Source organism: Balaenoptera physalus, assembly GCF_965194825.1.
Source record: "Balaenoptera physalus genome assembly, chromosome: 10".
NCBI classification, from domain to species: Eukaryota; Metazoa; Chordata; class Mammalia; order Artiodactyla; family Balaenopteridae; genus Balaenoptera; species Balaenoptera physalus.
The window spans coordinates 46,854,247-46,868,193 of NC_138889.1; the positions used below are offsets into that span (position 1 = coordinate 46,854,247).

Consider the following 13,947-nt stretch of genomic DNA (forward strand, 5'->3'; position numbering starts at 1 on the left):
TTTCCCTGCTACTGATATGCTGCAGTGTAGGCTAGGTAGCCTGTGAATATTCTACACTTTAATCACCCTTCACCGGGCCTCTGGTACAAGTTTGAGAGGATTCTTATTACTTAACAGACTCTGATACTAGGTAGTAAAACGCACATTTCTAAATAGAGTGAATCTGAGCTTCCCTAGAGCCCCTGAGAATTACGTCAGTTTTAACCATTAACTCCCCTGGACTCTTTATTTTTTTATTAGTATGATTTTTTTCTAAAATAATGGGTTTATTGAGATGTAATTCACATACCATAAAATTCACATGTTTAAAGTGTACAATTGAGTGGTTTATAGTACATTCACAAAGTTGTGCAATCATTACCACTGTCTCATTCTCCACAGGACTCTTTATTCAGAAGTTTCTTAAAAGCTTTGCATCGGTGTCAGGGATGGGGGGTAGGAAGCGGGAGGTAGAGGGAGGCTTTAGGTAAGGGTTGTGACGGGGGCGTTTGGGGGTGGGATGAGTTGCTGAGGATGGGCAGGAGAAGGGGGACGCTAGTACACAAAAGACAATTTCCGGCTCAAATTTCCTTACCGAGGCGCTCTGAGAGGAACCTTGGAGCGGGGGGAACGACCAGTCGAAAAGGACTAGGTGTGTGGTGTGTGGTGTGGTGTGTGTGTGTGCGTGCGTGTGTGTGTCCAAGGGGGCAGCGAGGGTGTCCACTCTATGTCTGAGTACCAGTCTCCACATCTTGGTGGGTCTTTCGGAGCCGGGCAGGCCGGGCTGAGGCTGCTGGGGGACGCCTCCTAGATCCTAGCCCAGGACATCCTGCCCTGCGGCAGCCACAGCAACAGGCTCGCCCCCAGACAAAGGGGCCGGCGCGGCGGGGCGGACTCGCGCAGCCGGGGAGCGCGCGCTCGGCGCAGGGGCTCCTGGCGGCCGGAGGGCGCAGCGCAGACCCAGCGAGGGCCGAGTCCGCGGCGCTCGGGAGACCCGGCACCGGGGCGCATGCCCCGCCCGGCCTGGCGCGGCGCCGGCGCCGGGCTTCCATTCAGTCTTTGACCCTCCGTCCCCACCCTGCACCCCCCCCACCCCGCCCCGCAGGCCGCACCACTGTAACCGCTGCCCCGGCGGCCGCCGCTGCTTGTCGGGCTGGCGAGCGGAGAGCGCGGCGCGGCGGGGCCGGCGGCATGGCTGTGTCCTGGAGGAGCTGGCTGGCCAACGAAGGGGTTAAACACCTCTGCCTGGTAGGATGGCGGGCGAGGCTCTCCCGGCGTTTTGTCTCTGGGACAGCGATTTTGATTCATTCTCTGAGCGAGCGCGGGTGGGAAGCTGGAAGTTTTGCCTCTAACGCAAACATTCTCAACTAACAAAAACTTTCTGCCGGGAATACCTGGAGATAACCATCCGCTTCCTCCCTTCCTCCAAGTGCTGGGCAACTTTCCTACACTTTGATGGGAGAGCGGATGTGGAGGAAGGGAGAAGAGATCGCTGTTAGTGAACACAGCTTCTTCCTTAACCATTTAAACATCTTCCCCCCCCCCCTTTGCTCTTTTTCCAGATTGCTTCTGTTGGTTTTATTTTATACAGCAAAGTCCTATTTTTCATCATCTATTGTTCATACAATTGATATTTTTGGAAGTTTAACAACATGCAACGCCCGGGACGTGGTGATGTCGCTCATTTCTTAGTCTCATTTTGTCCTGCAAGGGGATATCTGCAATCTTTAGGAGACCTGTTTGCACCCCAAATGCTTAATCTCAGGTGTGCAGGGGCTGAGTGAGGTCAGATAGGTTTTCCTCTGAGTGGTTTTCAGCTTGCTGGTCAATTGAGAATGCTCTCCAAAGCCTTTCCTATTCTGATGTTTTTTATGACTTTAAAACTCATATTATTTAACATGGATTGCAATAGTTATGGCTTAAGATTTTTATGATATGTTTAGAAAGTGAAGTGAGACTGGGAAAGACCATCTTCTGATTCCGGCCTTTAGGAATGTCTACTGTGCACTCACACAGCTGGGTCAATTCCCTGAGAAATACTGAAGAAGCTGAAGCCCTCAAGGATCAGATACTTTGTTGGAAAATAAGGCTTGCTAATGAGAAGGCAATTTAAGAATGCCAGACTGAAGAGGCTCAATAAAAGTTTGTTGAATAAAACTGAATGATAATGAACTTTTGTTCGAAATTGCCCTGCATAGAACCCTTTTCCAAACTTCTGAATATCATAGACAAATAAAATTTCAAAAAGCAAAAACTAAATGGAAACCAACACAGACTATGCAAATTTTACTGCTAGTAAGGACAATTTTTAAAATGAAAAACAAATAAATAAACCAAAATACCATTGCTGTGCTCATTAAAGAAAATTTACTTTTAACACAAAAATAGCTGTAAGAAATACTGATTACCTTCAGCTTCTACAGAAACTCATTACATTTCCTCCTCCCCCCACCTCCCTCTCTCTCGCTCCCCTCTCTGATTATTTTTCATTATTTTATCCTCAGATCTATTCTGTAAGATAGGTAGGCCCATTCTTGACTTCATCCTAATTTTGTACACGAAGAATTTGAAGCACATGAACAGTAACAAATTTGCCCAAGGTCTCGGAGGCATTAAGTAGTAGATCCCCAGAAGCCAATACCCATGCTCCTCCTCTACACCATTTAGTCATTGTTGAACTAGAATTTCCCTGCGTTCTGAGCTGTAAAACTTTAGACCCCAAATGGAGCCATGGGTGGCAACTCCCCCCAATAATCTGAGGTGTGTAGGAATTTACCAATGTGCTGCTAAGACAGTACACGTTCTCAAAGGACGGGCTTGTCTATTATTTATATTATTTTTCTTTTTATTGTGTGGCATTTCCTGAATGCAGCCATTAACAGAAAAATTCCTGGATGTTTGCGTTATTTTATTGTTCTTAAAGTTTTAAATAGAAGTGTCCCAGGAGGCCCAAAAAATTATCTTAACACCTGCTTGCATGTTTCTGGTTGCATCCTCAAACAGCTTTGAAATGCTAAGGAAATAAGATTGTACTTCTTTCCTAGTCTCACTTCACTTTCTAAACATATCATAAAAGTCTTAAGCCTTAACTATTGCAATCCATGTTAAATAATATGAGTTTTAGAGTCATAAAAAATATCAGAATAGGAAAGGCTTTGGAGAGCATTATAACTTCCATTGAATTTGTTAGAGAGGAGATTGAAACCCTTTTCTCAGCCCTTTGAGTTCACCAGCCTCCCCCATCAACCCCTACCTCTGGGCCATTGCACAGCCTGATAGCCTGTATTTATACATTGTTTCATGAGTTTATTTGATTAATGTCTATTTCTCTCATAAAATGTGAACTCCCCAAAGGCAGGTACATTTCTGTTTCTGCTCATTCTTATTTCCCTGGGCTTGAAACATGAGTAGGTTCTCAGTAATTATTTTGAAAGCCCGGAGGAGAACAAATTTCCCAAGTTCTCTTCCAATAATGCTTTTTTGCAATGACTAATTGAGGTTCCATTGGAAGTACTGTGTCCAATGAATGTACTTGAGGTTTCCATTCATCAGGTAATGTTTATTTTTAATTTTTTCCTCTCACCCTTCGTATGATTTAGCTTATCTGGCTGTCCCTGAATGTCCTGCTTTTCTGGAAAACCTTCCTGCTGTATAACCAAGGGCCAGAGTATCACTACCTCCACCAGATGTTGGGGGTAAGTGGGACTTGGGTGACCTGTGGAATGGCTTTAATGTGGGCAGACGATGCTACAAAGCTTGGTCAGTTTTTACATTCATTAAAGAAACATTGTGTGGGTTGTTCATTTCAGAACCGTTTGTTACTCTCTAAAGGGGTCAAGTTTTCATGATTTATCGTTTACACGGGTCCAAGTTAAAACGATTGACTCTTTTAAGAGCCAAAGATAGTATCTTCTAAAGTGAACTGTTGGGCTAGTAGTATCTGAGAAAAGTGCTACTCCTTGCCAGCTGCAAAGTGTCCTGAGGTCTCCTTCACTTGGAGGACCAACCCATGACAGGATTTTAGTTTTTACTAATCAAGACTTCAGCCCGCCCATCAACTTACAGAGAATTTCTGCACTGCTTCCTTTTACTGTCAGTTCTCGCAAAGTATGTGTCTCAGGCGGTTATTCACTGCTGGGCATTTCTCAGCTGCTTGCCCTAGGTTAATGGCTGCTTATGGTGCCGGTGTTCTGGTCTAATAGGAGAACGATACTGTGCAAAACTTTGCTCTGATTTATCTCATGTCGATATTTTTCTTTTCTCCATTCCATGATGTTTCTGTGCTTATTCTTCCTCTCCTTCCCCTTCCTACTTGTCTCCTGAACAAAAGGCAGTGGCACTGAAGACATCTTTTTTGTACAATACAAGGAGACAGCTTTTTCTAAGCAAAAGCAAAAGATATAAAACATACTGAAAAATCTTAGGGCATCTGAAAAAGCAGATTTTGTCATTCCTTTTCATTGGGGAAGAAAATACATTCTAAATAGGAGATGCATTTTTTTTCATGGTTTAATAACTATTTAAAATTCTGATTAGTTCAGATGAATTCAGTGGAACCAGCCTTCCATTTCCTGCTTTACTGTTATAGATCTCATTTATCTTTAAACCTCAGCTCCTATAGTAGTGCTTGGCACATATTAAGATTGCAATCAATTGAGGCTGAATTAATTGATTTATATTTCGTTTTATACAGTAAGGTACTGTCTTCATTATCGGTTGTTCACACAGTTGATATTTTTAAAGTTTAACAACTGTTTTTTTAAAGAATTTTTTTTTAGAGCTGTTTAAAGTTCACAGTAAAATTGAGGGGAAGGCACAGAGATTTCCCATATGTTCTCCTATCCCCACACATGCATAACCTCTCCCATTATCAACCTCCCACACCAGAGTGATACATTTGTTACAATTTGATGACCTACACTGACACATAATAATCACCCAACATCTGTGTTTTCAACTGATGGATTGATAAAAATAGTCTCAAAGATTAAACTCATTTTATTGCAGATTCCTAAATCTGAACATTTCTTTCTTTTGTCCAACTAACCTGACATCCAGCCATCCAGAAAACTGTCATGAAACCTTTACTTTTCAAATGGGCACATAGAGAGTAACACCTCCCCTTTGCCCTCAGGTTGCTTATAATCTAATGGAAACTCCAACAACTAATTCAATAAACAAGTTAAGAAAAAATTTTCTCTAAGGAACACAAGAAGGTTTACTGGCCTATCATGTTACTTTGTTTCCTAGAAATTCCCCCTTAGGTATAAATTAGCAAACGTGAGGTTTTTCAGTGAGAGCTATATCTGACCTATTATATAACTTATGAACAACTTGGAGAAAACTCTTGAGAGTTACGATGGTAAAATTTGCCTTTAAAAAATGGTAAATCTTGATCAGGACGTAGTTTTAATAATATAAAATCTAAGCCTAGACAACTTGGAACGTCATAATTGAACTTTGGATTTCAGCTCTATGACATTGTATAAGCTAAAATGATAACTTATTTAAAAATTAATTATGTTGGAAACCAACAAGTTAATTTTTTATGAATTTGGATGCTGTGTAACAGCTTCAAATTTATTTTGGTGACAAGTCAGATATGAAGAATACACACACACACATATATAACCCAACTAATTAAAAAAATATATGTTTCACCTCTCTCTACCTCATCCCATTTCAGTGGTTTTGTTTGAATAATATGACAGACTAGTGAGGTTCAATGGTGAGGCCTACAGAATAGCTGGCACATAGTAGGGGCTCAATAAATATTAATCAGTTGAATGAAGACAAAGATGATAAAAGGATTCAATGGAAGACTATGAGTAAAAAATGCAAGAGGCAGACTGAAGGAGAGAAAGGTCGTAAATTAGTTTTCATGGAAACATAAGAATGATCGTAGTGAGTTGACCCTTAACCCATCAAGTCAGGAGTCAGCATTTTATGAAGAGTCATAGTGGAAAGGAATAGCTTTTCTTCTTGGCATCATGGCGAAGGAAGAAAGATGACTTACAAACGTCTCACTTTTCAGTAATCACCTATCTGAATTTTCTAGTCATTAATTTATCTACACCATTTGGAATAGATATCATCCATACTTTTACTGAAAAAGGAACTCTATGTATACTTTGACTATTTGTTTAATGAAGGAGTATTTAATTTTATTTGTCCTTGGCTTATCTTTTCTAATCTTTTGATGATTGTGGCATTGTTACATAGTATAAGAATTTGCAGGCATTTTTCAAATTGCAAAGAAATACAGTATAACAATGAGATATAATTAATTTTAAAATAAATATTGCAAGCTCCCATGTTTTACATGTTTAATAACTATATATTATGAACTTAATGCCTTAGAGCAGTTTTTCTTAGAGCCTACCAAACACTCAACAAGAACATGGTCCCACCGTGATAGAGCTGTAGAAATCCTGAAAAGGACATAGGTACTCTGATATTATAAGTCCCTTTTAGGTAAATTTTAAGTTCATAAAAATTATGATGGTATTTCTGGAAATGAATTTGATTGCTACCACTTTAAAACACAAATGGAAACAGTACTTCCATTTGTTGAACATTTTGATAATGGCCTTTAGTCTAAGGTTGCTGTTATTCATCGGTAAAATGTAAGGTAATAATAAAGTTGGACTAGTATTATAGGAATAAAGGGTCCACAGGATATAGCTCATTTGCAGGAAGACATAGACATTCAGAAGCAGTAAATTCTTTGTAGTGGTGGTCTGACATCTCTGCTTTCTATTGAAAGATGATTTATTCAACTGTTTATTTATACTGATGATATACTAGTCACTTTACAAATGCTGTGTTTAAGCTAGGAAACTATTCTTCCCATTTGCACCTGGGGAAGTATAGGCTGAGGAATCTGAATGAATGATTTGCTCAGGTTCCTTTGGATGGTCAGTGTCAAAGCTGGAATTTGAATGCGGTGCTGTCTGGCCTTTTGCTTTTTCCTCGTTCTACACAGATTTTCTAAACCACTTCACTGGCCCATCTCAGATATTTATGTCACTGGTTAGTATTACTCTTTATCAGTGCTGCCCAATAGATATATAATGTGAGTCATATGTAATTTAAAATTTTCCAGTAGTAATTCAAAAAAGTAAGAAGCCAGTGGCATTTAACTTTAACAATATATTTTATTTAAAATAATATATCCAAAGTACTGTAATAGACTGAAGCATTCAACATGTGGTTAGTATTTTTTAAAACTATTACTGAGATATTTTACAATATTTTTGCCTGTTCTTTGAAATATAGTGTATATTTTACACTTATGTACATCACAATTCAGTCACTAAATTTTCATCAGAAATACTTGACCTGTGTTTAAATTTCATAAAATTTTACAGATGAAAAAGTGGATTCACATACCCAAGTTGTTCCAAACATATTTAAAGATTTTCCTATAACACAAATGAATATCAGCTTTTAAATTTGAATTAAGGGACTTCCCTGGCAGTCCAGTGATTAAAGACTTCGTCTTCCAATACACGGGGTGCGGGTTCAATCCCTGGTCAGGGAGCTAAGATCCCACATTCCTGGCAGCCAAAACACCAAAGCATAAAACAGAAGCAATATTGTAACAAATTCAATAAACACTTTAAAAATCGTCCATATGAAAAAAATCTTCAAAAAAAATTTAAGTTAATGAAATCAATGAACCTAAAAATTCAGTTCTTTTGTGGTCCTAGACAGATTTCACATGCTCAATAGCCATGTGTGGTTAGTGGCTACCATTTTGGACAGTATATGTGTTGGCTGTGGTGGGGGGAGATTTTCCTACCTTCATGGCCAAATAAATGCATTTATCGTTTTGCTTTAAGGCAACCAATCAGCCCAATAAAAAGACATCAGCATATGGGTAGTCCTCTTGTTCCCTCTCTCCTGAACAGGAATTAACATTGGGTAGGAAGTTGTGCACTCTAGTTATTGGCATTTAACTATAAAAATATCTCTGACTTCTCCCTAATCTTCCTAGCTTTCTGGGGTGGGAGCCTTTGAGAATGAAGGTAAAATTCAGAACTGGAGTATCCATTTTTATTACTAGTAGCCTTGGTGACTGTCCTCAGACCAAAATTAAGGGTTAAGGGAAAAGAAGATCTTAAATGATGGAAGATAAAATAATGTTGGGATTTAATATGTCTTAGTAGGAGTTTTCATCAGAATTGTTTTTTCCCAGACTAGGCTGACCCAGGCCTGGAGGCAACATGGTCACGGCTGGTTTATGCCTGAGTTAATGTGCTAATCAGACTGTGCACTTCCTAGGAGATGTTTAATTATGACATGCTGTGAATATTGGAATCTTAAAATTAGCTAAGAGGGAAAAAGAAGTCTTTTGAGGAAAGCCAAAACAAACACCCAAACAAACAAACCAGACAATAACTTTCCTTACCTTCCCATAACGATGTTTTAAACAAAGGACTCCATTGATTACTTAAGTTGAAATCTGTCTTTGAGTTATTTATTTTCAAAGAATGGAAAATGTATTTAGTACTTTAATAGCAAATACTAATGTGTTGTGACAGACTCTGAGAAATTCAGTTTCCTAAATTTTTTGAAATGTTGGGGCAGTTTAATTCAGGATACTACCTATAGAAGCCTTCATATTCATGTTCACCTATTTCTGAGTTCTATTTCTGACATTTTAACAATTAAAGGATATAATTTAATTGATATAAACATTTTAGTTTGCGAAGAGAATGCATTTTATGGTACCAGATTCAATTAGTCTTTGTTTTATATATTTTTCCCCAAAGCTAACATTTGGGGGAAGAAACCTAGTTTTTCTCACGGTGCCATGATGAGAATTTAATTTTTTTGCTTCATCTCACAATTTTTCTTTTAGATCTGCTACATGGTCATGAAGATCTTTTCTTTCTTGTTTCTAAACTCTTATTGAGATACCTATGTTGATTGGTATCTCAGTAAGAAGTTGTGAAGAAGAAAGTTGTGAGCATTGAGGTTTTTTCTAATCTTACAATGATGATCTTTCTTTGGTCAATCATTATGCTTCAAGTAATTTAGAAACATTAACAATTTACCCTCTCAAGAGTCCTAAGAGTTGTATCATAATTAACATTTTTCAGAGACAGAAGTCTGCTGTCATGTGAGTTTCTTAAGGTTGGAGATTGGAGTCTCTGGACAAACAGACCTAGGATTTTAAGTCACCGTTGGTTTTACAGCTGGCAGAATTTAATTCTGCTGAGAAGGAATATATGCCTCCTGTATGCCTCCTGTCATTTTCAGAAAAGGCTTGATCATTAACTCTTTCCTTCTATTGCACAGAATACTGTGGTTTCAATTCAGAGGATACTTTTAAATAAGTTGGTTTTGTTTGTTTATTTGTGTTTATTCTTAACATTCTGCGATTGAAAACAATTTACTTCTTGTTTATTGACAGGTGAAATGAGTTACATTACATTGATGCAATCATTATGTACTTAATCCACTTACAATAGAGACTCATATAATTTTAGACTTGAAAGAGAGCTTTGTAATCTTTACTTAGATTTCTTCCTCATTTTCCCAAATAGAAATATGAGGTTGAAGTGATTTGCTCATTATTACTCACTCAATTAGTGGCTTGGTCACTATCCTGGTTCATTGCTTCTCTCAGTCCAATATTCAGCCTGTTATAATTAACAACTCTATAGATATATGCAAGACACATTAAACCCCATACTCTGTAGACCACTGGTTTTTCATCTTATGTGAAATGATATTTAGCAATGACGTTTAGCAATTTAAGAAGTTCTGGAAAATTATTGATTTACACCCAAGATAACATATATTTCCAGTATTACAGTTGTTTTTGACAAATTGTTAAGGGTTATGAGATTTATTTTTATTTAAATTTTTTCTGATTCCATGATGTTTGGCAGAATTTTAGCACAATGATTAACCTCTTTGTTATATTCACCTAAATACCCACTGTATAATTCTCTTTTATCAATACCATCCAAAATAGCATAGAATTGGAATTTGGAATTAATTTCTGAGATTTTCAAATCTACTTCCTTCATTTTATTATTAATAGTATCAATTACATTGATTACATTCATTGAGGACTAAGTACCAGGTATTAGTCTAAGAGCTTTGCTTGGATAAATTTATTTAATCTTTTCATCCATCCTATGGAGTAGATATTTTTAATTCTTAATTTTGCAGCTAAGAATTGAATTAAAGAAGCTCTGTAACTTGCTAGTGAGTGACAGAGCCAGATCTCTAGCCCAAACATCCTAATTCTAGAACTTGTACTCTTAACCATTGGGCTCTTCTGCCTCTAGGCAACATTAGTATTACTGTAGGCTGAACCATATGGAATTGTCATTTCGATAGATCAAAAATAATCCAATAGCAGCCATTGATGTGATTCAACCTAATAACAACTATAACCATTTGTTAATCACATATTATGTACCAGACACAGTTAGTTCTTTGCTCTTTTATAATCTCATTTAATCCTTACATATTTAATTTAATCCTTATAATAACACTGGAGGATAAGAATGATCACTTTTTACAGAATTGAGAAACAGGTTCTGAGTGGTTAGGTAACTTCCCCCAGGTCACACAACTAACAGCTGGAGAAGCCCAATTTGAGCCCACATTTGTCTCATACTAAGACCACACCCTCAATCATGCTGCTCCTCCAGGGAGGTTTCTGAGACACAGAGGGTTAGAGCCTGCAATTTTCTACTCCTATCCAAGGTTCTTATGCATCCCACCACAGTGGCTCTGGGTAAGACTGTTTGTATGTATGTTTGTGTGTTTTTGTATTAATAAGTAAATGTAAGAATATAGTGTATAGATTATTCTTAAACCTGAAGCAGACTTATACACCTCATCCTAACTGATTCCTACTGCATTAATTTGCTCAGGCTTCCATAACAAAGGACCACAGACCGGGTGGCTTTAACAACAGAAATTTATTTCCTCATAATCCTGGAGGCTGTATGCTTTTTCCTAGGGATCACCCAGCCTGAGGGAATGAAGCTTGTAGAACTGCAGAATGTTATAGGTACCTTAGGTATTGTTCTAGCTCATTTATCTCATTCAATAGACAGATTTAGTATTGGGAAATGCCTTCTTTATGGACTCAGTGCAAAGTTTAATGTGGACAGTAGGTCTTCAGACTCTAGTCAGTGTTTCTAGTTCATCATGCTAAGCATTGTGTTGATCATAAAATTGACTTTAAAAATGCCTAGGTAATTCTGTGGAGGAAAATCAATCATCCTTAATTCCTTATTGACAATATCATAAGCTTTGGAGCTATATGGATATGAGTTTGAACCCTGGCTCAGGCATTTATCTCCCTTTATGATTCTGGCAAATTACTTCTCTGAGACTAAGTTTAACTCATCTTCCTCTTAGGTTAGTTGTGAAGATTCCCTGAGAAAATGCAAGTGAAATGTTTAGCACTTGGTGCATATGTGCTTAGCAAAAGATAGCATTACTATAAATATTAAGTAATATTATTTAGCATTAATGGTATTAATACTATTAATAGTAAATAGTAATAGAAATTATTTATGTTTATCAATAAAAATATTAAAAGGAATTCAGAGAAATATAAATATGGAAGGAATTTGCTGAGCATCTGGCAGATGGCATTAAGACAGAGAGACTTTTCCTTTCCTTTGACCTCTGGCTGCCCCCCTGATCCTTGTGGACAAAGGAAGCCTATCAGTTGCTATTTGTAATTGGAACAAAATTTGTAGCAACTTGGTTATTATTGCTGAGTGGAATTTTGTCCTGAGGTAGAAGGCATTTTATTCAGAAAAGCTTGTATTAATCTTCATTGAATTTTGGAGTCTTCAGCAGATAAACAGGGAAATAATGCCTATTTCACAAGATTACTGTGAACCTTAAAGAAAATTAAAAGAAATAACCGCAATAATAGCTAGAGCCAACATTCACTGAAATGTTCTCATGGGCCAGACATGATAAATTCTTTATACATTCAGTGTCAGAGTCCTGACTAGTCTACAAGGTAGGTTCTATTACAAAAGAGGAAGCTAAAGCACAGAAATTATAAATAATTTGTTCATGGATTAAAGTACCTTGCACAAAACCTGTTATGTAATGAGTTCCAAAAATGCCAGCTTTCCTCTTTCCTTCCCTTTTCTCTCATCCTTCATATTCATATACAGCAATTCACTTAACTGTTCTGTACTCCCATTAAAACATGATGAAATGATCCCACTTATCTCAGAGTGTTGTACTGAGGATTAGGTATGACTTAACAGGCAACTACTTTGAAGAATTGAAAGCATCACAGAGGTAAAAAATAATGGTTATTATTACATATTGTTTCTGTCTCCTATTCATTCCTCCCAGCTTTTAAGGCTCCAGCCATTGGTACTCTAACAGAGCTCCTTTGGGAGTCGTAAAGGACAGTTTGGACAAAGAAATGAGAAGATTTCATTTTCATGACAGAAAAGCAACAAGTGGCCCTTAACATCTAATATGCTTTACTCCAGTATTGATTATTGAAGTGGGATCTTAAAGGGCTGTGACATGTAATTAATAATTGCCGAGGCATGAACTAAGAGTGAGACTTTAGTATAAGAGTAAATTACCTAGAGGTGGAGTGAGCTTACCTTACTTCTTAGTATCCATGTCTTTTTTTTTTTTTTTTAATTTATTTATTTATTTTTGGCTGTGTTGGGTCTTCGTTTCTGTGCGAGGGCTTTCTCTAGTTGTGGCAAGCAGGGGCCACTCTTCATCGCTGTGCGCGGGCCTCTCACTGTCGCGGCCTCTCTTGTTGCGGAGCACAGGCTCCAGACGTGCAGGCTCAGTAGTTGTGGCTCACGGGCCTAGTTGCTCCGCGGCATGTGGGATCTTCCCAGACCAGGGCTCGAACCCGTGTCCCCTGCATTGGCAGGCGGATTCTCAACCACTGCACCACCAGGGAAGCCCAGTATCCATGTGTTAATGCAGCTTTGTGATGTGATAAATGTCGATGTAATAAATAGTCTTGTGAAATGTAGTTTCTTTTCAGTTCTGGCAATGGGATTAAAGAAAAAGTAGATAAAGAAGAAGATGGTGTTTCCATGATCAGTAGAATTTGTTTCGTTTTTAGAAGCTGGGAAGTTGAATTTGACAATGACTCCTATCTGTGGATAAATGAATCCAACACATATTTTATAGGGAAAAGTTGCATGCTTTGATGATTTTCATGGATTTGGAAATTGTTAGAGTCTCCAGACACATATCAGGAATACCAGAGGTCTGATATAGTTTAATGCAAGAAGAGATGAATGGTGTACATAAAGTGAAAGCATCTTATACACCTGAGATTTTTTAAAAATAGGTACATCAACACCAAGATAAATTTAAGAAATGATCTATGGCAAATGCCTTTCTGACTATAGTCATTTTTCCTATGATAGTGTTATCAAATAGCCGATTTCAAATTTCAAGTCCCCCCCCCCAACCCGTGCTATACTTTTGGTTCTCTTTGTTGACTTCCTTTCCCCCAGTATACCCTCTGTTATGCGCCTTTCAATTAGCATTTTATCCTGAGTGAACTCCCTGTCACCCCACCTCATATAGAAACATGGATTTCAAGGATGCCCTAAGAAGAGACAGTTGTGGAGCAAGAAAATAAGAACTGTCTATTGAAAATACTGATGAGATAGGGTGATGAGAGAGTTTTTAGTTCTCACTTATTTTCCTTGGCCAAGTTACTTTTGTTAAGTTACTTTGAGCCTTTGAGCTTTGTTAATTCTCTTGGTTTGAAAAGCACAGGCTCCAAAGCACATTTGTAAAGTGCTTAGAGTTATGCAAACATAGGTGAAGATACATTTTTCTTTTCTTCTTTTTCCATAGCTCAGAATATCTAAAGGGAAAACCAAGCAAATATCATCAGTGGTCTATACTAATGGATTCCAACTGGAAAAAAAATGACTTATATTAAACCACAAGAATGTAGAGCTTCAGTAA

The 13,947-nt window shown here is 37.9% G+C and overlaps 1 protein-coding gene across 3 annotated transcripts in view; it reads left to right on the forward strand.

The window, feature by feature from the left end:
- The first annotated feature begins 666 nt into the window (after window positions 1-666).
- Window positions 667-13,947, forward strand: part of NOX4 (NADPH oxidase 4) — a 145,968-nt gene continuing 132,687 nt past the window's right edge. For 2 of the 3 annotated variants that reach the window (XM_082410173.1, XM_082410174.1), the window contains exons 1-2: window positions 667-1,227; window positions 3,579-3,674. In XM_082410173.1, the coding sequence (XP_082266299.1) occupies window positions 1,171-1,227; window positions 3,579-3,674 (153 nt within the window). In that variant the 5' untranslated portion in view covers window positions 667-1,170. The remainder of the gene's footprint in view (window positions 1,228-3,578; window positions 3,675-13,947) is intronic. The other variant, XM_082410175.1, reaches the window with a different exon arrangement.